This window comes from Scaptodrosophila lebanonensis, unplaced genomic scaffold (genome assembly GCF_003285725.1).
Source record: "Scaptodrosophila lebanonensis strain 11010-0011.00,11010-0021.00 unplaced genomic scaffold, SlebRS2 tig00000589-arrow-arrow-pilon, whole genome shotgun sequence".
NCBI lineage: Eukaryota > Metazoa > Arthropoda > Insecta > Diptera > Drosophilidae > Scaptodrosophila > Scaptodrosophila lebanonensis.
In genome coordinates this window covers 1-24880 of record NW_022060709.1, presented here as the reverse complement: position 1 = coordinate 24880, position 24880 = coordinate 1, and the positions used below count along the sequence as shown (strand labels likewise).

At 39.9% G+C, this 24880-nt stretch overlaps 2 protein-coding genes and 3 pseudogenes across 2 annotated transcripts; all 5 read right to left on the bottom strand.

Annotated features, from left to right (window-relative positions):
* Window positions 1–68: 68 nt before the first annotated feature.
* LOC115630379 (GATA zinc finger domain-containing protein 14-like) lies at window positions 69–3153 on the bottom strand. Its single transcript, XM_030526910.1, is given in 4 exon segments — window positions 69–281; window positions 445–1193; window positions 1258–2226; window positions 2683–3153. Coding segments are annotated over 3 exon segments (2022 nt in total). The 5' UTR covers window positions 3030–3153; the 3' UTR covers window positions 69–281; window positions 445–487.
* LOC115630382 lies at window positions 262–6401 on the bottom strand (annotated as a pseudogene).
* A 427-nt stretch (window positions 6402–6828) lies between these two features.
* On the bottom strand, window positions 6829–8856 carry LOC115630381 (the record flags this gene model as incomplete). Its single annotated transcript, XM_030526911.1, is given in 2 exon segments — window positions 6829–7908; window positions 7973–8856. Coding segments are annotated over 2 exon segments (1545 nt in total), but the record flags the coding sequence as incomplete, so codon positions are not given.
* Window positions 8857–10159: 1303 nt separating this feature from the next.
* LOC115630386 lies at window positions 10160–13277 on the bottom strand (annotated as a pseudogene).
* Window positions 13278–13906: 629 nt separating this feature from the next.
* LOC115630380 lies at window positions 13907–15179 on the bottom strand (annotated as a pseudogene).
* Window positions 15180–24880: the final 9701 nt, after the last annotated feature.

Here is a 24880-nt window from a genome sequence, read left to right as displayed (position 1 = left end):
CTCTAACCTACGTTTGGGCAGAGACACAAACTTATATTGACTATCGAACTCAGTTGAAAGTTGCTTAGTTAACTTTTGCAATTTTAAAAATTTATTTCGCACGTTATTACACACGTTAAATTGGATGACAATGCGTACAGGGCAGGACCACCTCAAACCACCACAGCCTTTTTTAGGTGAGTAAACTTTGTCGAAGTCACGCCACCTAATCGTGCACATTTAATATGCATAAAATTCTCGCACAACCAACACAAACCGAAGTTGATCAAAATCAATTGCATCTTTAATTGTGCAAGACATTGTAGGCAGAATAAATATAAGGATGAATGAGCTTCATTGTTTTTGCGACGAAGTGTCCTTTTGCCGCGGGGACCCGCCGCCCTGGAGCCTTTTCTCATTTCTTCGCGGACAAATAGTTCATGTGTTTTGTGGTTTCTTGGGCATTCCGAACTATCTCGGTCTCATCCTTGGTGCTTCCCTGGGCCTGTCAGTTCTCAGCATTCGGTTGGTGTATATGCGGCTGGGAACGTCGCGTGAAATTGCGATGACGCTGACGATATGATGCATTCGACTTTCCATCGTACATTTGTGATTTTGGTGATGAACTGCAACTATTTGACTCGTGCCCACTGGAGTTGTAGGCACAGTTCTTATCCTGATAAGAATTGTTTATGGACGTATTTTAGCGACGCCACGTCTCGCTGTGAATCTTCTGATTGTCTTTATTTTGGTGCCCATGAGGTGAGTGATGTTGCTATTGCTGCTGCTTTTGGAACCGTGGTGACTTATCGTACGTATTACGATTGTGAAAGCGCCCTCCGCGCTTATAATTGCCAGGCTCATAATTGCTAATATATGGGCGTTCGCTGCGATCATCCCGTTGGTCCCAATTGGAGTTCACAATGCTGCTGTAATTGTTGCTGCCAAGATTCCTCTCATAACGTTCCTGGGAATGCTTACGACGATCGTGTATGGTATATAGACGTAAATTACCGCCATCGCTACGCACGATGTGGTGGTCGTCATCGAAGCTGGCGCTATAGCGACGTTGTTGGTTGCTCGAACGTCCGTTTTGATTATCACCATCGATGGGGCGATTAAAACGAGTCTTGCGCCAGCTAGGTGAAGGCTTAGTCTTATCACGATCTTCACTGTTTCCCACAGACGCGTATTGATCGAGTCCTTCGGAGCGGCTAATAATTTGAACAATAAAAATGTTATTTTTAAGAGAATGGTTTCCACAATCGCAACACTTACTCTTCATTGGCCACCTGAGGGTGTTTCAAAGGACGCGGTGATGTGCGCGGCTGATATGGGCGTCGGCTTTGGCGATTCACGCCTCCTTCGTTACTTGAATTTCTGTTGCTTTCTCGTGCTTGTTCGTGCTCGACTTGACTGTAAAGATCACCACTACCAATATCCGCCTCGCCAAAACCAATATCGCAGAGCGAATCTTCACAGACTTGCTCGATCCATTTCATCGTAGGCTGCAACTCAAAAGAATCGTGGGTGGACTTATTTGTTTGGCTGGCATTATCAGTGTTACTTCTCCCATGTCCTTCTATATACGCACTTTGAGACTCTTGTTGCTGCTGGTACTGAGTCTGCGGCTGCACAGCTACACTATTGTTATTAATACCATCGTCTTCCGCACTCTCAGCAACCAGGTAGTCTGAGTACATTGCCTCCAACTCGAAGCCAATGTGCTTAAAATGGCTGTAGAACAAATCCAACACCATAAGCAGCATAGCTTTTACTTTAGGCGTTAGCACCGGCTGCATTATCAGGTGGCGTCTAATATGGTACAGTAGTTGGTCAATTTCTACCTTATGGCGCGAGCGCATTATCTCGCCATTAAGCGTAATCTGTGATAAAATCAAACGCGCCAATCGAGTATTTATTACCAATGAGGTGTCATTGATCTCCCTTGTAAGTAGATTGAGCAGCGATTCACCCAAAATTGTAATAGGTGCATTGTTGGCCAAACGAACGCGATGATAGTATTCGCCTAAAAGTGTTATGGAGTTGTACAGACGATTCTTGTCATGCTCTCGGTATGCGTCTGCATTGATGAAATTTGTCTCCAGGATCTTTAGCATAGCACTTCGGACCTTTGTCTCTTTCATAGCCAACGCATCGAAGTTCCGGGATGAAAAAAGTAGAGCAAATTTCAGAGCAGTGTCTCCATCGCCTAATGCTTTATCGTTCATATACTCCATGGACTCACTGCAATATAAAATAAGAAAATTATTAATATACTATTTTTTTGAGGCATATAATATATAAGGAAACAAAACTAATATTGCTCACAATGAGATATGTATTTTTGAAAAAATGGTCTATACGGTATTTAAGAAAGTTGTAAATTGTGGTAAAAGAAACATGCTTAGCTCTGTGTGCACCAATGTTTACATGCATGTATTAGTAAATGTATGTATGTATACTTATTATTATTATTATTATTAGTATTATTATTATTATTATTATTATTATTATTATTATTATTATTATTATGATTATTATTATTATTATTATTATTAGTATTATATTATTATTATTATTATTATTATTATTATTATTATTATTATTATTATTATTATTATTATTATATTATTATTATATTATATTATATATTATTTATATATCTTTTTATATATTAATCATCAATGGACTTATACACACCACAGCATCGATTCGTCGCGAATAATGTTGTAGAAATCCGTTTCTATGGCCTTTATCTTCCTGTTCAACAATATACCATTATCCTCCAGATCAAGGCCCTTCATCATGGCAATGATGTGGTCGTAGACACAACCACCTGTTGGTATCATATAGTTGACAGGACCTGTTCCTACTCCCGCGTTCAGCATATTACAGGTCATAACGTCGCGCAAAGTCTGCACCTCGCTGCCAGCACTGCCAATTCCATTGCTGTTCGTACTAGCGTTGTTTAAATTATTGTAAGATATTGTGTACTTGGTGCCATTGCTGCTGCTGCTACTGTTGTGATTGCTAACTATATTAGCCATTTCTTGATCGGAATTGTTGCTGTTTGTGTGCGTTGTGTTTGTGAAGTTCCGTTTGTTTGCGTTCTCCACCAATGCCTGCTTATCCGTTCTATGCTACTGCCTCTGGCCGTAATTATGAATAATACTCGTAAATGTTCCTTTTTTTAAATAGGTGATGAATAGAGTTAAAATGCACAGATCTATGAGTACTTAATTAAAATATTTTTTTTTTTTTATAAAATAATACCGTGTGTTGGAGTGCGAATTTTCCCGATTTTCCATTCGTATAACTAATTTTAGTCCCAGATGCCTTATGTGAATACGCAGAAAATGTGTATTTTGGAAATTCCCTCCCTCCGCGGGGCCTCTAGAAATTGAGGCTCTAACCTACGTTTGGGCAGAGACACAAACTTATATTGACTATCGAACTCAGTTGAAAGTTGCTTAGTTAACTTTTGCAATTTTAAAAATTTATTTCGCACGTTATTACACACGTTAAATTGGATGACAATGCGTACAGGGCAGGACCACCTCAAACCACCACAGCCTTTTTTAGGTGAGTAAACTTTGTCGAAGTCACGCCACCTAATCGTGCACATTTAATATGCATAAAATTCTCGCACAACCAACACAAACCGAAGTTGATCAAAATCAATTGCATCTTTAATTGTGCAAGACATTGTAGGCAGAATAAATATAAGGATGAATGAGCTTCATTGTTTTTGCGACGAAGTGTCCTTTTGCCGCGGGGACCCGCCGCCCTGGAGCCTTTTCTCATTTCTTCGCGGACAAATAGTTCATGTGTTTTGTGGTTTCTTGGGCATTCCGAACTATCTCGGTCTCATCCTTGGTGCTTCCCTGGGCCTGTCAGTTCTCAGCATTCGGTTGGTGTATATGCGGCTGGGAACGTCGCGTGAAATTGCGATGACGCTGACGATATGATGCATTCGACTTTCCATCGTACATTTGTGATTTTGGTGATGAACTGCAACTATTTGACTCGTGCCCACTGGAGTTGTAGGCACAGTTCTTATCCTGATAAGAATTGTTTATGGACGTATTTTAGCGACGCCACGGTGAGTGATGTTGCTATTGCTGCTGCTTTTGGAACCGTGGTGACTTATCGTACGTATTACGATTGTGAAAGCGCCCTCCGCGCTTATAATTGCCAGGCTCATAATTGCTAATATATGGGCGTTCGCTGCGATCATCCCGTTGGTCCCAATTGGAGTTCACAATGCTGCTGTAATTGTTGCTGCCAAGATTCCTCTCATAACGTTCCTGGGAATGCTTACGACGATCGTGTATGGTATATAGACGTAAATTACCGCCATCGCTACGCACGATGTGGTGGTCGTCATCGAAGCTGGCGCTATAGCGACGTTGTTGGTTGCTCGAACGTCCGTTTTGATTATCACCATCGATGGGGCGATTAAAACGAGTCTTGCGCCAGCTAGGTGAAGGCTTAGTCTTATCACGATCTTCACTGTTTCCCACAGACGCGTATTGATCGAGTCCTTCGGAGCGGCTAATAATTTGAACAATAAAAATGTTATTTTTAAGAGAATGGTTTCCACAATCGCAACACTTACTCTTCATTGGCCACCTGAGGGTGTTTCAAAGGACGCGGTGATGTGCGCGGCTGATATGGGCGTCGGCTTTGGCGATTCACGCCTCCTTCGTTACTTGAATTTCTGTTGCTTTCTCGTGCTTGTTCGTGCTCGACTTGACTGTAAAGATCACCACTACCAATATCCGCCTCGCCAAAACCAATATCGCAGAGCGAATCTTCACAGACTTGCTCGATCCATTTCTCAAAAGAATCGTGGGTGGACTTATTTGTTTGGCTGGCATTATCAGTGTTACTTCTCCCATGTCCTTCTATATACGCACTTTGAGACTCTTGTTGCTGCTGGTACTGAGTCTGCGGCTGCACAGCTACACTATTGTTATTAATACCATCGTCTTCCGCACTCTCAGCAACCAGGTAGTCTGAGTACATTGCCTCCAACTCGAAGCCAATGTGCTTAAAATGGCTGTAGAACAAATCCAACACCATAAGCAGCATAGCTTTTACTTTAGGCGTTAGCACCGGCTTGCATTATCAGGTGGCGTCTAATATGGTACAGTAGTTGGTCAATTTCTACCTTATGGCGCGAGCGCATTATCTCGCCATTAAGCGTAATCTGTGATAAAATCAAACGCGCCAATCGAGTATTTATTACCAATGAGGTGTCATTGATCTCCCTTGTAAGTAGATTGAGCAGCGATTCACCCAAAATTGTAATAGGTGCATTGTTGGCCAAACGAACGCGATGATAGTATTCGCCTAAAAGTGTTATGGAGTTGTACAGACGATTCTTGTCATGCTCTCGGTATGCGTCTGCATTGATGAAATTTGTCTCCAGGATCTTTAGCATAGCACTTCGGACCTTTGTCTCTTTCATAGCCAACGCATCGAAGTTCCGGGATGAAAAAAGTAGAGCAATTTCAGAGCAGTGTCTCCATCGCCTAATGCTTTATCGTTCATATACTCCATGGACTCACTGCAATATAAAATAAGAAAAATTATTAATATACTATTTTTTTGAGGCATATAATATATAAGGAAACAAAACTAATATTGCTCACAATGAGATATGTATTTTTGAAAAAATGGTCTATACGGTATTTAAGAAAGTTGTAAATTGTGGTAAAAGAAACATGCTTAGCTCTGTGTGCACCAATGTTTACATGCATGTATTAGTAAATGTATGTATGTATATATTATTATTATTATTATTATTATTATTATATTATTATTATTATTATTATTATTATTATTATTTATTATTATTATTATTATTATTATTATTATTAAATTATTATTATTTATATTATTATTATTATTATGATTATTAATTATTATTATTATTATTATTATTATTATTATTATTATCTATTATTATTATTATTATTATTATTAATTAGTATTATTATTATTATTATTATATATTATTTATATATCTTTGTATATACTTAATCATCAATGGACTTATAACACACCACAGCATCGATTCGTCGCGAATAAGTGTTGTAGAAAGCCGTTTCTATGGCCTTTATCTTCCTGTTCAACAATATACCATTATCCTCCAGATCAAGGCCTTCATCATGGCAATGATGTGGTCGTAGACACAACCACCTGTTGGTATCATATAGTTGACAGGACCTGTTCCTACTCCCGCGTTCAGCATATTACAGGTCATAACGTCGCGCAAAAGTCTGCACCTCGCTGCCAGCACTGCCAATTCCATTGCTGTTCGTACTATCGTTGTTTAATTATTGTAAGATAATTGTGTACTTGGTGCCATTGCTGCTGCTGCTACTGTTGTGATTGCTAACTATATTAGCCATTTCTTGATCGGAATTGTTGCTGTTTGTGTGCGTTGTGTTTGTGAAGTTCCGTTTGTTTGCGTTCTCCACCAATGCCTGCTTATCCGTTCTATGCTACTGCCTCTGGCCGTAATTATGAATAATACTCGTAAATGTTCCTTTTTTTAAATAGGTGATGAATAGAGTTAAAATGCACAGATCTATGAGTACTTAATTAAAATATTTTTTTTTTTTTATAAAATAATACCGTGTGTTGGAGTGCGAATTTTCCCGATTTTCCATTCGTATAACTAATTTTAGTCCCAGATGCCTTATGTGAATACGCAGAAAATGTGTATTTTGGAAATTCCCTCCCTCCGCGGGGCCTCTAGAAATTGAGGCTCTAACCTACGTTTGGGCAGAGACACAAACTTATATTGACTATCGAACTCAGTTGAAAGTTGCTTAGTTAACTTTTGCAATTTTAAAAATTTATTTCGCACGTTATTACACACGTTAAATTGGATGACAATGCGTACAGGGCAGGACCACCTCAAACCACCACAGCCTTTTTTAGGTGAGTAAACTTTGTCGAAGTCACGCCACCTAATCGTGCACATTTAATATGCATAAAATTCTCGCACAACCAACACAAACCGAAGTTGATCAAAATCAATTGCATCTTTAATTGTGCAAGACATTGTAGGCAGAATAAATATAAGGATGAATGAGCTTCATTGTTTTTGCGACGAAGTGTCCTTTTGCCGCGGGGACCCGCCGCCCTGGAGCCTTTTCTCATTTCTTCGCGGACAAATAGTTCATGTGTTTTGTGGTTTCTTGGGCATTCCGAACTATCTCGGTCTCATCCTTGGTGCTTCCCTGGGCCTGTCAGTTCTCAGCATTCGGTTGGTGTATATGCGGCTGGGAACGTCGCGTGAAATTGCGATGACGCTGACGATATGATGCATTCGACTTTCCATCGTACATTTGTGATTTTGGTGATGAACTGCAACTATTTGACTCGTGCCCACTGGAGTTGTAGGCACAGTTCTTATCCTGATAAGAATTGTTTATGGACGTATTTTAGCGACGCCACGGTGAGTGATGTTGCTATTGCTGCTGCTTTTGGAACCGTGGTGACTTATCGTACGTATTACGATTGTGAAAGCGCCCTCCGCGCTTATAATTGCCAGGCTCATAATTGCTAATATATGGGCGTTCGCTGCGATCATCCCGTTGGTCCCAATTGGAGTTCACAATGCTGCTGTAATTGTTGCTGCCAAGATTCCTCTCATAACGTTCCTGGGAATGCTTACGACGATCGTGTATGGTATATAGACGTAAATTACCGCCATCGCTACGCACGATGTGGTGGTCGTCATCGAAGCTGGCGCTATAGCGACGTTGTTGGTTGCTCGAACGTCCGTTTTGATTATCACCATCGATGGGGCGATTAAAACGAGTCTTGCGCCAGCTAGGTGAAGGCTTAGTCTTATCACGATCTTCACTGTTTCCCACAGACGCGTATTGATCGAGTCCTTCGGAGCGGCTAATAATTTGAACAATAAAAATGTTATTTTTAAGAGAATGGTTTCCACAATCGCAACACTTACTCTTCATTGGCCACCTGAGGGTGTTTCAAAGGACGCGGTGATGTGCGCGGCTGATATGGGCGTCGGCTTTGGCGATTCACGCCTCCTTCGTTACTTGAATTTCTGTTGCTTTCTCGTGCTTGTTCGTGCTCGACTTGACTGTAAAGATCACCACTACCAATATCCGCCTCGCCAAAACCAATATCGCAGAGCGAATCTTCACAGACTTGCTCGATCCATTTCTCAAAAGAATCGTGGGTGGACTTATTTGTTTGGCTGGCATTATCAGTGTTACTTCTCCCATGTCCTTCTATATACGCACTTTGAGACTCTTGTTGCTGCTGGTACTGAGTCTGCGGCTGCACAGCTACACTATTGTTATTAATACCATCGTCTTCCGCACTCTCAGCAACCAGGTAGTCTGAGTACATTGCCTCCAACTCGAAGCCAATGTGCTTAAAATGGCTGTAGAACAAATCCAACACCATAAGCAGCATAGCTTTTACTTTAGGCGTTAGCACCGGTTGCATTATCAGGTGGCGTCTAATATGGTACAGTAGTTGGTCAATTTCTACCTTATGGCGCGAGCGCATTATCTCGCCATTAAGCGTAATCTGTGATAAAATCAAACGCGCCAATCGAGTATTTATTACCAATGAGGTGTCATTGATCTCCCTTGTAAGTAGATTGAGCAGCGATTCACCCAAAATTGTAATAGGTGCATTGTTGGCCAAACGAACGCGATGATAGTATTCGCCTAAAAGTGTTATGGAGTTGTACAGACGATTCTTGTCATGCTCTCGGTATGCGTCTGCATTGATGAAATTTGTCTCCAGGATCTTTAGCATAGCACTTCGGACCTTTGTCTCTTTCATAGCCAACGCATCGAAGTTCCGGGATGAAAAAAGTAGAGGCAAATTTCAGAGCAGTGTCTCCATCGCCTAATGCTTTATCGTTCATATACTCCATGGACTCAACTGCAATATAAAATAAGAAATTATTAAGTATACTATTTTTTTGAGGCATATAATATATATATATAACAAAACTAATATTGCTCACAATGAGATATGTATTTTTGAAAAAATGGTCTATACGGTATTTAAGAAAGTTGTAAATTGTGGTAACAGAAACATGCTTAGCTCTGTGTGCACCAATGTTTACATGCATGTATTAGTAAATGTAGGTATATATATTATTATTATTATTATTATTAGTATTATTATTATTATTATTATTATTATTATATATTATTATTATATATTATTATTATTATTATTATTATTTTATTATTATTATTATTATATTCTTATTATATTATTATTATTATTAATTATTATTATTATTATTATTATTATTATAGATTATTATTATTATTATTATATATTTATTATTATATTATTTCATCTTTTTATATATTAATCATCAATGGACTTATACACACCACAGCATCGATTCGTCGCGAATAATTTGTAGAAATCCGGTTCTATGGCCTTTATCTTCTGTTCAACAATATACCATCATCCTCCAGATCAAGGCCCTTCATCATGCATGATGTGGTCGTAGACACAACCACCTGTTGGTATCATATAGTTGACATGACCTGTTCTACTCCCGCGTTCAGCATATACAGGACATAACCGTCGCGCAAAGTCTGCACCTCGCTGCCAGCACTGCCAATTCCATGCTGTTCGTACTAGCGTTGTTTAAATTATTGGTAAGATATGTGTACTTGGTGCCATTGCTGCTGCTCCTATGTTGTGATTGCTAACTATATTAGCATTTCTGATCGGAATTGTTGCTGTTTGTGTGCGTTGTGTTTGTGAAGTTCCGTTTGTTTGCGTTCTCCACCAATGCCTGCTTATCCGTTCTATGCTACTGCCTCTGGCCGTAATTATGAATAATACTCGTAAATGTTCCTTTTTTTAAATAGGTGATGAATAGAGTTAAAATGCACAGATCTATGAGTACTTAATTAAAATATTTTTTTTTTTTATAAAATAATACCGTGTGTTGGAGTGCGAATTTTCCCGATTTTCCATTCGTATAACTAATTTTAGTCCCAGATGCCTTATGTGAATACGCAGAAAATGTGTATTTTGGAAATTCCCTCCCTCCGCGGGGCCTCTAGAAATTGAGGCTCTAACCTACGTTTGGGCAGAGACACAAACTTATATTGACTATCGAACTCAGTTGAAAGTTGCTTAGTTAACTTTTGCAATTTTAAAAATTTATTTCGCACGTTATTACACACGTTAAATTGGATGACAATGCGTACAGGGCAGGACCACCTCAAACCACCACAGCCTTTTTTAGGTGAGTAAACTTTGTCGAAGTCACGCCACCTAATCGTGCACATTTAATATGCATAAAATTCTCGCACAACCAACACAAACCGAAGTTGATCAAAATCAATTGCATCTTTAATTGTGCAAGACATTGTAGGCAGAATAAATATAAGGATGAATGAGCTTCATTGTTTTTGCGACGAAGTGTCCTTTTGCCGCGGGGACCCGCCGCCCTGGAGCCTTTTCTCATTTCTTCGCGGACAAATAGTTCATGTGTTTTGTGGTTTCTTGGGCATTCCGAACTATCTCGGTCTCATCCTTGGTGCTTCCCTGGGCCTGTCAGTTCTCAGCATTCGGTTGGTGTATATGCGGCTGGGAACGTCGCGTGAAATTGCGATGACGCTGACGATATGATGCATTCGACTTTCCATCGTACATTTGTGATTTTGGTGATGAACTGCAACTATTTGACTCGTGCCCACTGGAGTTGTAGGCACAGTTCTTATCCTGATAAGAATTGTTTATGGACGTATTTTAGCGACGCCGCTGTGAATCTTCTGATTGTCTTTATTTTGGTGCCCATGAGGTGAGTGATGTTGCTATTGCTGCTGCTTTTGGAACCGTGGTGACTTATCGTACGTATTACGATTGTGAAAGCGCCCTCCGCGCTTATAATTGCCAGGCTCATAATTGCTAATATATGGGCGTTCGCTGCGATCATCCCGTTGGTCCCAATTGGAGTTCACAATGCTGCTGTAATTGTTGCTGCCAAGATTCCCTCTCATAACGTTCCTGGGAATGCTTACGACGATCGTGTATGGTATATAGACGTAAATTACCGCCATCGCTACGCACGATGTGGTGGTCGTCATCGAAGCTGGCGCTATAGCGACGTTGTTGGTTGCTCGAACGTCCGTTTTGATTATCACCATCGATGGGGCGATTAAAACGAGTCTTGCGCCAGCTAGGTGAAGGCTTAGTCTTATCACGATCTTCACTGTTTCCCACAGACGCGTATTGATCGAGTCCTTCGGAGCGGCTAATAATTTGAACAATAAAAATGTTATTTTTAAGAGAATGGTTTCCACAATCGCAACACTTACTCTTCATTGGCCACCTGAGGGTGTTTCAAAGGACGCGGTGATGTGCGCGGCTGATATGGGCGTCGGCTTTGGCGATTCACGCCTCCTTCGTTACTTGAATTTCTGTTGCTTTCTCGTGCTTGTTTCGTGCTCGACTTGACTGTAAAGATCACCACTACCAATATCCGCCTCGCCAAACCAATATCGCAGAGCGAATCTTCACAGACTTGCTCGATCCATTTCTCAAAAGAATCGTGGGGTGGACTTATTTGTTTGGCTGGCATTATCAGTGTTACTTCTCCCATGTCCTTCTATATACGCACTTTGAGACTCTTGTTGCTGCTGGTACTGAGTCTGCGGCTGCACAGCTACACTATTGTTATTAATACCATCGTCTTCCGCACTCTCAGCAACCAGGTAGTCTGAGTACATTGCCTCCAACTCGAAGCCAATGTGCTTAAAATGGCTGTAGAACAAATCCAACACCATAAGCAGCATAGCTTTTACTTTAGGCGTTAGCACCGGCTTGCATTATCAGGTGGCGTCTAATATGGTACAGTAGTTGGTCAATTTCTACCTTATGGCGCGAGCGCATTATCTCGCCATTAAGCGTAATCTGTGATAAAATCAAACGCGCCAATCGAGTATTTATTACCAATGAGGTGTCATTGATCTCCCTTGTAAGTAGATTGAGCAGCGATTCACCCAAAATTGTAATAGGTGCATTGTTGGCCACAACGAACGCGATGATAGTATTCGCCTAAAGTGTTATGGAGTTGTACAGACGATTCTTGTCATGCTCTCGGTATGCGTCTGCATTGATGAAATTTGTCTCCAGGATCTTTAGCATAGCACTTCGGACCTTTGTCTCTTTCATAGCCAACGCATCGAAGTTCCGGGATGAAAAAGTAGAGCAATTTCAGAGCAGTGTCTCCATCGCCTAATGCTTTATCGTTCATATACTCCATGGACTCACTGCAATATAAATAAGAAAATTATTAATATACTATTTTTTTGAGGCATATAATATATATATAACAAACTAATATTGCTCACAATGAGATATTGTATTTTTGAAAAAATGGTCTATACGGTATTTAAGAAAGTTGTAAATTGTGGTAACAGAAACATGCTTAGCTCTGGTGTGCACCAATGTTTACAGGGCATGTATTAGTAAATGTATGTATCTATTATTATATTCTTATTATTATTATTCTTATTAGTATTATTTATTATTATTATTATTATTATTATTATTATTATATTATTATTATTATGATTTTATTATTATTATTATTATATGATTATTATTATTATTATTATTATTATTATTATATTATTATTACTTATTTATTATTATATTATTATTATTATTATATTATATTATTATATTATTATTATTCTTATTATTATATTATTATTATTATTATTATATTATTTATATATCTTTTTATATATTAATCATCAATGGACTTATACACCCCACAGCATCGCTTCGTCGCGAATAATGTTGTAGAAATCCGTTTCTATGGCCTTTATCTTCCTGTTCAACCAATATACCATCATCCTCCAGATCAAGGCCCTTCATCATGGCAATGATGTGGTCGTAGACACAACCCACCTGTTGGTATCATATAGTTGACAGGACCTGTTCCTACTCCCGCGTTCAGCATATTACAGGTACATACGTCGCGCAAAGTCTGCACCTCGCTGCCAGCACTGCCAATTCCATTGCTGTTCGTACTAGCGTTGTTTAAATTATTGTAAGATATTGTGTACTTGGTGCCATTGCTGCTGCTGCTACTGTTGTGATTGCTAACTATATTCGCCATTTCTTGATCGGAATTGTTGCTGTTTGTGTGCGTTGTGTTTGTGAAGTTCCGTTTGTTTGCGTTCTCCAACAATGCCTGCTTATCCGTTCTATGCTACTGCCTCTGGCCGTAATTATGAATAATACTCGTAAATGTTCCTTTTTTAAATAGGTGATGAATAGAGTTAAATGCACAGATCTATGAGTACTTAATTAAAATATTTTTTTTTTTTTATAAAATAATACCGTGTGTTGGAGTGCGAATTTTCCCGATTTTTCCATTCGTATAACTAATTTTAGTCCCAGATGCCTTATGTGAATACGCAGAAAATGTGTATTTTGGAAATTCCCTCCCTCCGCGGGGCCTCTAGAAATTGAGGCTCTAACCTACGTTTGGGCAGAGACACAAACTTATATTGACTATCGAACTCAGTTGAAAGTTGCTTAGTTAACTTTTGCAATTTTAAAAATTTATTTCGCACATTATTACACACGTTTAAATTGGATGACAATGCGTACAGGGCAGGACCACCTCAAACCACCACAGCCTTTTTTAGGTGAGTAAACTTTGTCGAAGTCACGCCACCTAATCGTGCACATTTAATATGCATAAAATTCTCGCACAACCAACACAAACCGAAGTTGATCAAAATCAATTGCATCTTTAATTGTGCAAGACATTGTAGGCAGAATAAATATAAGGATGAATGAGCTTCATTGTTTTTGCGACGAAGTGTCCTTTTGCCGCGGGGACCCGCCGCCCTGGAGCCTTTTCTCATTTCTTCGCGGACAAATAGTTCATGTGTTTTGTGGTTTCTTGGGCATTCCGAACTATCTCGGTCTCATCCTTGGTGCTTCCCTGGGCCTGTCAGTTCTCAGCATTCGGTTGGTGTATATGCGGCTGGGAACTTCGCGTGAAATTGCGATGACGCTGACGATATGATGCATTCGACTTCCATCGTACATTTGTGATTTTGGTGATGAACTGCAACTATTTGACTCGTGCCCACTGGAGTTGTAGGCACAGTTCTTATCCTGATAAGAATTGTTTATGGACGTATTTTAGCGACGCCACGTCTCGCTGTGAATCTTCTGATTGTCTTTATTTTGGTGCCCATGAGGTGAGTGATGTTGCTATTGCTGCTGCTTTTGGAACCGTGGTGACTTATCGTACGTATTACGATTGTGAAAGCGCCCTCCGCGCTTATAATTGCCAGGCTTCATAATTGCTAATATATGGGCGTTCGCTGCGATCATCCCGTTGGTCCCAATTGGAGTTCACAATGCTGCTGTAATTGTGCTGCCAAGATTCCTCTCATAACGTTCCTGGGAATGCTTACGACGATCGTGTATGGTATATAGGACGTAAATTACCGCCATCGCTACGCACGATGTGGTGGTCGTCATCGAAGCTGGCGCTATAGCGACGTTTGTTGGTTGCTCGAACGTCCGTTTTGATTATCACCATCGATGGGGCGATTAAAACGAGTCTTGCGCCAGCTAGGTGAAGGCTTAGTCTTATCACGATCTTCACTGTTTCCCACAGACGCGTATTGATCGAGTCCTTCGGAGCGGCTAATAATTTGAACAATAAAAATGTTATTTTTAAGAGAATGGTTTCCACAATCGCAACACTTACTCTTCATTGGCCACCTGAGGGTGTTTTCAAAGACGCGGTGATGTGCGCGGCTGATATGGGCGTCGGCTTTGGCGATTCACGCCTCCTTCGTTACTTGAATTTCTGTTGCTTTCTCGTGCTTGTTCGTGCTCGACTTGACTGTAAAGATCACCACTACCAATATCCGCCTCGCCAAACCAATATCGCAGAGCGAATCTTCACAGACTTGCTCGATCCATTTCTCAAAAGAATCGTGGGTGGACTTATTTGTTTGGCTGGCATTATCAGTGTTACTTCTCCCATGTCCTTCTATATACGCACTTTGAGACTCTTGTTGCTGCTGGTACTGAGTCTGCGGCTGCACAGCTACACTATTGTTATTAATACCATCGTCTTCCGCACTCTCAGCAACCAGGTAGTCTGAGTACATTGCCTCCAACTCGAAGCCAATGTGCTTAAAATGGCTTGTAGAACAAATCCAACACCATAAGCAGCATAGCTTTTACTTTAGGCGTTAGCACCGGCTGCATTATCAGGTGGCGTCTAATATGGTAACAGTAGTTGGTCAATTTCTACCTTATGGCGCGAGCGCATTATCTCGCCATTAAGCGTAATCTGTGATAAAATCAAACGCGCCAATCGAGTATTTATTACCAATGAGGGTGTCATTGATCTCCCTTGTAGTAGATTGAGCAGCGATTCACCCAAAATTGTAATAGGTGCATTGTTGGCCAAACGAACGCGATGATAGTATTCGCCTAAAGTGTTATGGAGTTGTACAGACGATTCTTGTCATGCTCTCGGTATGCGTCTGCATTGATGAAATTTGTCTCCAGGATCTTTAGCATAGCACTTCGGACCTTTGTCTCTTTCATAGCCAACGCATCGAAGTTCCGGGATGAAAAAAGGTAGAGCAAATTTCAGAGCAGTGTCTCCATCGCCTAATGCTTTATCGTTCATATACTCCATGGACTCACTGCAATATAAAATAAGAAAATTATTAATATACTATTTTTTGAGGCATATAATATATAGATAACAAAACTAATATTGCTCACAATGAGATATGTATTTTGAAAAAATGGTCTATACGGTATTTAAGAAAGTTGTAAATTGTGGTAACAGAAACATGCTTAGCTCTGTGTGCACCAATGTTTACATGCATGTATTAGTAAATGTATGTATGTATATATTATTATTATTATTATTATTATTATTATTATTATTATTATTATTATTATTATTATTATTATTATTATTATTATTATTATTATTTATTATTATTATTATTTATTATTATTATTATTATTATTATTATTATTATTATTATTATATTATTATTATTATTCTTATATTATTATTAATATTATTTATATATCTTTCTATATATTAATCATCAATGGACTTATACACACCACAGCATCGATCGTCGCGAATAATGTTGTAAGAAATCCGTTCTATGGCCTTTATCTTCTGTTCAACAATTATACCATCATCCTCCAGAATCAAGGCCCTTCATCATGGCAATGATGTGGTCGTAGACACAACCCCACCTGTTGGTATCAATAGTTGACAGGACCTGTTCCTACTCCCGCGTTCGCATTACAGGCATAACGTTAGCGCAAAGTCTGCACCTCGCTGCCAGCACTGCCAATTCCATGCTGTTCGTACTAGCGTTGTTTAAATTATTGTAAGATATTGTGTACTTGGTGCCATTGCTGCTGCTGCTACTGTTGTGATTGCTAACTATATTAGCCATTTCTTGATCGGAATTGTTGCTGTTTGTGTGCGTTGTGTTTGTGAAGTTCCGTTTGTTTGCGTTCTCCACAATGCCTGCTTATCCGTTCTATGCTACTGCCTCTGGCTCGTAATTATGAATAATACTCGTAATGTTCCTTTTTTTAAATAGGTGATGAATAGAGTTAAAATGCACAGATCTATGAGTACTTAATTAAAATATTTTTTTTTTTTTATAAAATAATACCGTGTGTTGGAGTGCGAATTTCCCGATTTTCCATTCGTATAACTAATTTTAGTCCCAGATGCCTTATGTGAATACGCAGAAAATGTGTATTTTGGAAATTCCCTCCCTCCGCGGGGCCTCTAGAAATTGAGGCTCTAACCTACGTTTGGGCAGAGACACAAACTTATATTGACTATCGAACTCAGTTGAAAGTTGCTTAGTTAACTTTTGCAATATTTAAAAATTTATTTCGCACGTTATTACACACGTTAAATTGGATGACAATGCGTACAGGGCAGGACCACCTCAAACCACCACAGCCTTTTTTAGGTGAGTAAACTTTGTCGAAGTCACGCCACCTAATCGTGCACATTTAATATGCATTAAAATTCTCGCACAACCAACACAAACCGAAGTTGATCAAAATCAATTGCATCTTTAATTGTGCAAGACATTGTAGGCAGAATAAATATAAGGATGAATGAGCTTCATTGTTTTGCGACGAAGTGTCCTTTTGCCGCGGGGACCCGCCGCCCTGGAGCCTTTTCTCATTTCTTCGCGGACAAATAGTTCATGTGTTTTGTGGTTTCTTGGGCATTCCGAACTATCTCGGTCTCATCCTTGGTGCTTCCCTGGGACCTGTCAGTTCTTCAGCATTCGGTTGGTGTATATGCGGCTGGGAACGTCGCGTGAAATTGCGATGACGCTGACGATATGATGGCATTCGACTTTCCATCGTACATTTGTGATTTTGGTGATGAACTGCAACTATTTGACTCGTGCCCACTGGAGTTGTAGGCACAGTTCTTATCCTGATAAGAATTGTTATGGACGTATTTTAGCCGACGCCACGTCTCGCTGTGAATCTTCTGATTGTCTTTATTTTGGTGCCCATGAGGTGAGTGATGTTGCTATGCTGCTGCTTTTGGAACCGTGGTGACTTATCGTACGTATTACGATTGTGAAAGCGCCCTCCGCGCTTATAATTGCCAGGCTATAATTGCTAATATATGGGCGTTCGCTGCGATCATCCCGTTGGTCCCAATTGGAGTTCACAATGCTGCTGTAATTGTTGCTGCCAAGATTCCTCTCAAAACGTTCCTGGGAATGCTTACGACGATCGTGTTATGGTATATAGACGTAAATTACCGCCATCGCTACGCACGATGTGGTGGTCGTCATCGAAGCTGGCGCTATAGCGACCGTTGTTGGTTGCTCGAACGTCCGTTTTGATTATCACCATCGATGGGGCGATTTTAAAACGAGTCTTGCGCCAGTAGGTGAAGGCTTAGTCTTATCACGATCTTCACTGTTTCCCACAGACGCGTATTGATCGAGTCCTTCGGAGCGGCTAATAATTTGAACAATAAAATGTTATTTTTAAGAGAATGGTTTCCACAATCGCAACACTTACTCTTCATTGGCCACCTGAGGGTGTTTCAAAGGACGCGGTGATGTGCGCGGCTGATATGGGCGTCGGCTTTGGCGATTCACGCCTCCTTCGTTACTTGAATTTCTGTTGCTTTCTCGTGCTTGTTCGTGCTCGACTTGACTGTAAAGATCACCACTACCAATATCCGCCCTCGCCAAAACCAATATCGCAGAGCGAATCTTCACAGACTTGCTCCGATCCATTTCTTCATCGTAGGCTGCAACTCAAAGAATCGTGGGTGGACTTATTTGTTTGGCTGGCATTATCAGTGTTACTTCTCCCATGTCCTTCTATATACGCACTTTGAGACTCTTGTTGCTGCTGGTACTGAGTCTGCGGCCTGCACAGCTACAACTATTGTTATTAATACCATCGTCTTCCGCACTCTCAGCAACCAGGTAGTCTGAGTACATTGCCTCCAACTCGAAGCCAATGTGCTTTAAAATGGCTCTGTTAGAACAAATCCAACACCATAAGCAGCATAGCTTTTACTTTAGGCGTTAGCCACCGGCTGCATTATACAGGTGGCGTCTAATATGGTACAGTAGTTGGTCAATTTCTACCTTATGGCGCCGAGCGAATTATCTCGCCATTAAGCGTAATCTGTGATAAAATCAAACGCGCCAATCGAGTATTTATTACCAATGAGGTGTCATTGATCTCCCTTGAAGTAGATTGAGCAGCGATTCACCCAAAATTGTAATAGGTGCATTGTTGGCCAAACGAAACGCGATGATAGTATTCGCCTAAAGTGTTATGGAGTTTGTACAGACGTCTTCTTGTCATGCTCTCGGTATGCGTCTGCATTGATGAAATTTGTCTCCAGATTCTTTAGCATAGCACTTCGGACCCTTTGTCTCTTTCATAGCCAAACGCATCGAAGTTCCGGGATGAAAAACGTAGAGCAAATTTCAGCAGCCGTGTCTCCCATGCCTAATGCTTTATCTGTTCATATACTCCATGGACTCATGCAATATAAAATAAGAAAATATAATATACTATTTTCTTTGCGGCATATAACTATATAATAACAAAAACTAATATGCTCACAATGAGATATGTATTTTTGAAAATACTGGTCTATACGGTATTTAAGAAAGTTTGTATAATTGTTGTAACAGAAACATGCTTAGCTCTGTGTGCACCAATGTTTTACATGCATGTCTTAGTAATGTATGTATGTAATATTATTATTATTATTATTATTATTATTATTATTATTATTATTATTATTATTATTATTATTATTATTATTATTATTATTATTATTATTATTATTATTATTATATTATTATTATTATTATTATATTATTATTATTATTATTATATTTTCTATATTATTATTATTATTATTATATTATTATTATTATTATTATTATATTATTATTATTATTATTATTATTATTAATTATTATTATTATATTATTTAATATCTTTTTATATATTAATCATCAATGGACTTATACACACCACAGCATCGATTCGTCGCGAATAATTGTAGAAATCCGTTTCTATGGCCTTTATCTTCCTGTTCAACAATATACCATCATCCTCCAGATCAAGGGCCTTCATCATGGCAATGATGTGGTCGTAGACACAACCACCTGTTGGTATCATATAGTTGACAGGACCTGTTCCTACTCCCACGTTCAGCATATTACAGGACCTAAACGTCGCAAAAGTCTGCACCTCGCTGCCTAGCACTGCCAATTCCATTGCTGTTCGTACTAGCGTTGTTTAAATTATTGTAAGATATTGTGTACTTGGTGCCATTGCTGCTGCTGCTACTGTTGTGATTGCTAACTATATTCGCCATTTCTTGATCGGAATTGTTGCTGTTTGTGTGCGTTGTGTTTGTGAAGTTCCGTTTGTTTGCGTTCTCCAACAATGCCTGCTTATCCGTTCTATGCTACTGCCTCTGGCCGTAATTATGAATAATACTCGTAAATGTTCCTTTTTTTTAAATAGGTGATTGAATAGAGTTAAAATGCACAGATCTATGAGTACTTAATTAAAATATTTTTTTTTTTTTTATAAAATAATACCGTGTGTTGGAGTGCGACTTTTCCCCGATTTTTCCATTCGTATAACTAATTTTAGTCCCAGATGCCTTATGTGAATACGCAGAAATGTGTATTTTGGAAATTCCCCTCCCTCCGCGGGGCCTCTAGAAATTGAGGCTCTAACCTACGTTTGGGCAGAGACACAAACTTTATATTGACTATCGAACTCAGTTGAAAGTTGCTTAGTTAACTTTTGCAATTTTAAAAATTTATTTCGCACGTTATTACACACGTTAAATTGGATGACAATGCGTACAGGGCAGGACCCCTCAAACCACCACAGCCTTTTTTTAGGTGAGTAACTTTGTCGAAGTCACGCCACCTAATCGTGCACATTTAATATGCATAAATTCTCGCACAACCAACACAAACCGAAGTTGATCAAAATCAATTGCATCTTTAATTGTGCAAGACATTGTAGGCAGAATAAATCAAAGGATGAATGAGCTTCATTGTTTTTTGCGACCGAAGTGTCCTTTTGCCGCGGGGACCCGCCGCCCTGGAGCCTTTTCTCATTTCTTTCGCGGACAAATAGTTCATTGTGTTTGTGGTTTCTTGGGCATTCCGAACTATCTCGGTCTCATCCTTGGTGCTTCCCTGGGCCTTGTCAGTTCTCAGCATTCGGTTGGTGTATATGCGGCTGGGAACGTCGCGTGAAATTGCGATGACGCTGACGATATGATGCATTCGACTTTCCATCGTACATTTGTGATTTTGGTGATGAACTGCAACTATTTGACTCGTGCCCACTGGAGTTGTAGGCACAGTTCTTATCCTGATAAGAATTGTTTATGGACGTATTTTAGCGACCGCCACGTCTCGCTGTGAATCTTCTGATTGTCTTTATTTTGGTGCCCATGAGGTGAGTGATGTTGCTATGCTGCTGCTTTTGGAACCGTGGTGACTTATCGTACGTATTACGATTGTGAAAGCGCCCTCCGCGCTTATAATTGCCAGGCTCATAATTGCTACTATATGGGCGTTCGCTGCGATCATCCCGTTGGTCCCAATTGGAGTTCACAATGCTGCTGTAATTGTTGCTGCCAAGATTCCTCTCATAACGTTCCTGGGAATGCTTACGACGATCGTGTATGGTATATAGACGTAAATTACCGCCATCGCTACGCACGATGTGGTGGTCGTCATCGAAGCTGGCGCTATAGCGACGTGTTGTTGCTCGAACGTCCGTTTTGATTATCACCATCGATGGGGCGATTAAAACGAGTCTTGCGCCAGCTAGGTGAAGGCTTAGTCTTATCACGATCTTCACTGTTTCCCACAGACGCGTATTGATCGAGTCCTTCGGAGCGGCTAATAATTGAACAATAAAAATGTTATTTTTTAAGAGAATGGTTTCCACAATCGCAACACTTACTCTTCATTGGCCACCTGAGGGTGTTTTCAAAGGACGCGGTGATGTGCGCGGCTGATATGGGCGTCGGCTTTGGCGATTCACGCCTCCTTCGTTACTTGAATTTCTGTTGCTTTCTCGTGCTTGTCGTGCTCGACTGACTGTAAAGATCACCACTACCAATATCCGCCTCGCCAAAACCAATATCGCAGAGCGAATCTTCACAAGACTTGCTCGATCAATTTCTTCATCGTAGGCTGCAACTCAAAAGAATCGTGGGTGGACTTATTTGTTTGGCTGGCATATCAGTGTTACTTCTCCCATGTCCTTCTATATACGCACTTTGAGACTCTTTGTTGCTGCTGGTACTGAGTCTGCGGCTGCACAGCCTACACTATTGTTATTAATACCATCGTCTTCCGCACTCTCAGCAACCAGGTAGTCTGAGTACATTGCCTCCAACTCGAAGCCAATGTGCTTAAAAATGGCTGTAGAACAAATCCAACACCATTAATCAGCATAGCTTTTACTTTAGGCGTTAGCCACCGGCTGCATTATCAGGTGGCGTCTAATATGGTACAGTAGTTGGTCAATTCTACCTTATGGCGCGAGAGCATTATCTCGCCATTAAGCGTAATCTGTGATAAAATCAAACGCGCCAATCGAGTATTTATTACAATGAGGTGTCATTGATCTCCCTTGTAAGTAGATTGAGCAGCGATTTCACCCAAAATTGTAATAGGTGCATTGTTGGCCAAACGAAACGCGATGATAGTATTCGCCTCTAAAAGTGGTTATGGAGTTGTACAGACGACTTCTTGTCATGCTCTCGGTATGCGTCTGCATTGATGAAATTTGTCTCCCGGATCTTTAGCATAGCACTTCGGACCTTTGTCTCTTTCATAGCCAACGCATCGAAGTTCCGGGATGAAAAAGTAGGAGCAAATTTCAGAGCAGTGTCTCCATCGCCTAATGCTTTATTCGTTCATATACTCCATGGACTCACTGCAATATAAAATAAGAAAATATTAATATACTATTTTTTTGAGGCATATAATATATATAACAAAAAACTAATATTGCTCACAATGAGATATGTATTTTGAAAAAATGGTCTATACGGTATTTAAGAAAGTTGTAAATTGTGGTAACAGAAACATGCTTAGCTCTGTGTGCACCAATGTTTACATGCATGTATTAGTAAATGTATGTATGTAATATTATTATTATTATTATTATTTTATTATTAGTAATTATTATTATTATTATTATTATTATTATTATTATTATTATTATATTATATTATTATTATTATTATTATTATTTATTATTATTATATTATTATTATTATTATTATTATTATTATTATTATTATTTATTATATATTATTTATATATCTTTTTATATATTAATCATCAATGGACTTATACACACCACAGCATCGATTCGTCGCGAATAATGTTGTAGAAATCCGTTTCTATGGCCTTTATCTTCCTGTTCAACAATACCATCATCCTCCAGATCAAGGCCCTTCATCATGGCAATGATGTGGTCGTAGACACAACCCACCTGTTGGTATCATATAGTTGACAGGACCTGTTCCTACTCCCGCGTTCAGCATATTACAGGATAACGTCGCGCAAAGTCTGCACCTCGCTGCCAGCACTGCCAATTCCATTGCTGTTCGTACTAGCGTTGTTTAAATTATTGTAAGATATTGTGTACTTGGTGCCATTGCTGCTGCTGCTACTGTTGTGATTGCTAACTATATTAGCCATTTCTTGATCGGAATTGTTGCTGTTTGTGTGCGTTGTGTTTGTGAAGTTCCGTTTGTTTGCGTTCTCCACCAATGCCTGCTTATCCGTTCTATGCTACTGCCTCTGGCCGTAATTATGAATAATACTCGTAAATGTTCCTTTTTTTAAATAGGTGATGAATAGAGTTAAAATGCACAGATCTATGAGTACTTAATTAAAATATTTTTTTTTTTTTATAAAATAATACCGTGTTGGAGTGCGAATTTTCCCGATTTTCCATTCGTATAACTAATTTTAGTCCCAGATGCCTTATGTGAATACGCAGAAAATGTGTATTTTGGAAATTCCCTCCCTCCGCGGGGCCTCTAGAAATTGAGGCTCTAACCTACGTTTGGGCAGAGACACAAACTTATATTGACTATCGAACTCAGTTGAAAGTTGCTTAGTTAACTTTTGCAATTTTAAAAATTTATTTCGCACGTTATTACACACGTTAAATTGGATGACAATGCGTACAGGGCAGGACCACCTCAAACCACCACAGCCTTTTTTAGGTGAGTAAACTTTGTCGAAGTCACGCCACCTATCGTGCACATTTAATATGCATAAAATTCTCGCACAACCAACACAACCGAAGTTGATCAAAATCAATTGCATCTTTAATTGTGCAAGACATTGTAGGCAGAATAAATATAAGGATGAATGAGCTTCATTGTTTTTGCGACGAAGTGTCCTTTGCCGGGGGGACCCGCCGCCCTGGAGCCTTTTCTCATTTCTTTCGCGGACAAATAGTTCATGTGTTTTGTGGTTTCTTGGGCATTCCGAACTATCTCGGTCTCATCCTTGGTGCTTCCCTGGGCCTGTCAGTTCTCAGCATTCGGTTGGTGTATATGCGGCTGGGAACTTCGCGTGAAATTGCGATGACGCTGACGATATGATGCATTCGACTTTCCATCGTACATTTGTGATTGGTGATGAACTGCAACATTTGACTCGTGCCACTGGAGTTGTAGGCACAGTTCTTATCCTGAAAGAATTGTTTATGGACGTATTTTAGCGACGCCACGTCTCGCTGTGAATCTTCTGATTGTCTTATTTGGTGCCCATGAGTTGAGTGATGTTGCTATTGCTGCTGCTTTTGGAACCGTGGTGACTTATCGTACGTATTACGATTGTGAAAGCGCCCTCCGCGCTTATAATTGCCAGGCTTATAATTGCTAATATATGGGCGTTCGCTGCGATCATCCCGTTGGTCCCAATTGGAGTTCACAATGCTGCTGTAATTGTTGCTGCCAAGATTCCCCTCCATAACGTTCCTGGGAATGCTTACGACGATCGTGTATGGTATATAGACGTAAATTACCGCCATCGTACGCACGATGTGGTGGTCGTCATCGAAGCTGGCGCTATAGCGACGTGTTGGTTGCTCGACGTCCGTTTGATATCACATCGATGGGGCGATTAAAACGAGTCTTGCGCCAGTAGGTGAAGGCTTAGTCTTATCACGATCTTCACTGTTTCCCACAGACGCGTATTGATCGAGTCCTTCGGAGCGGCTAATAATT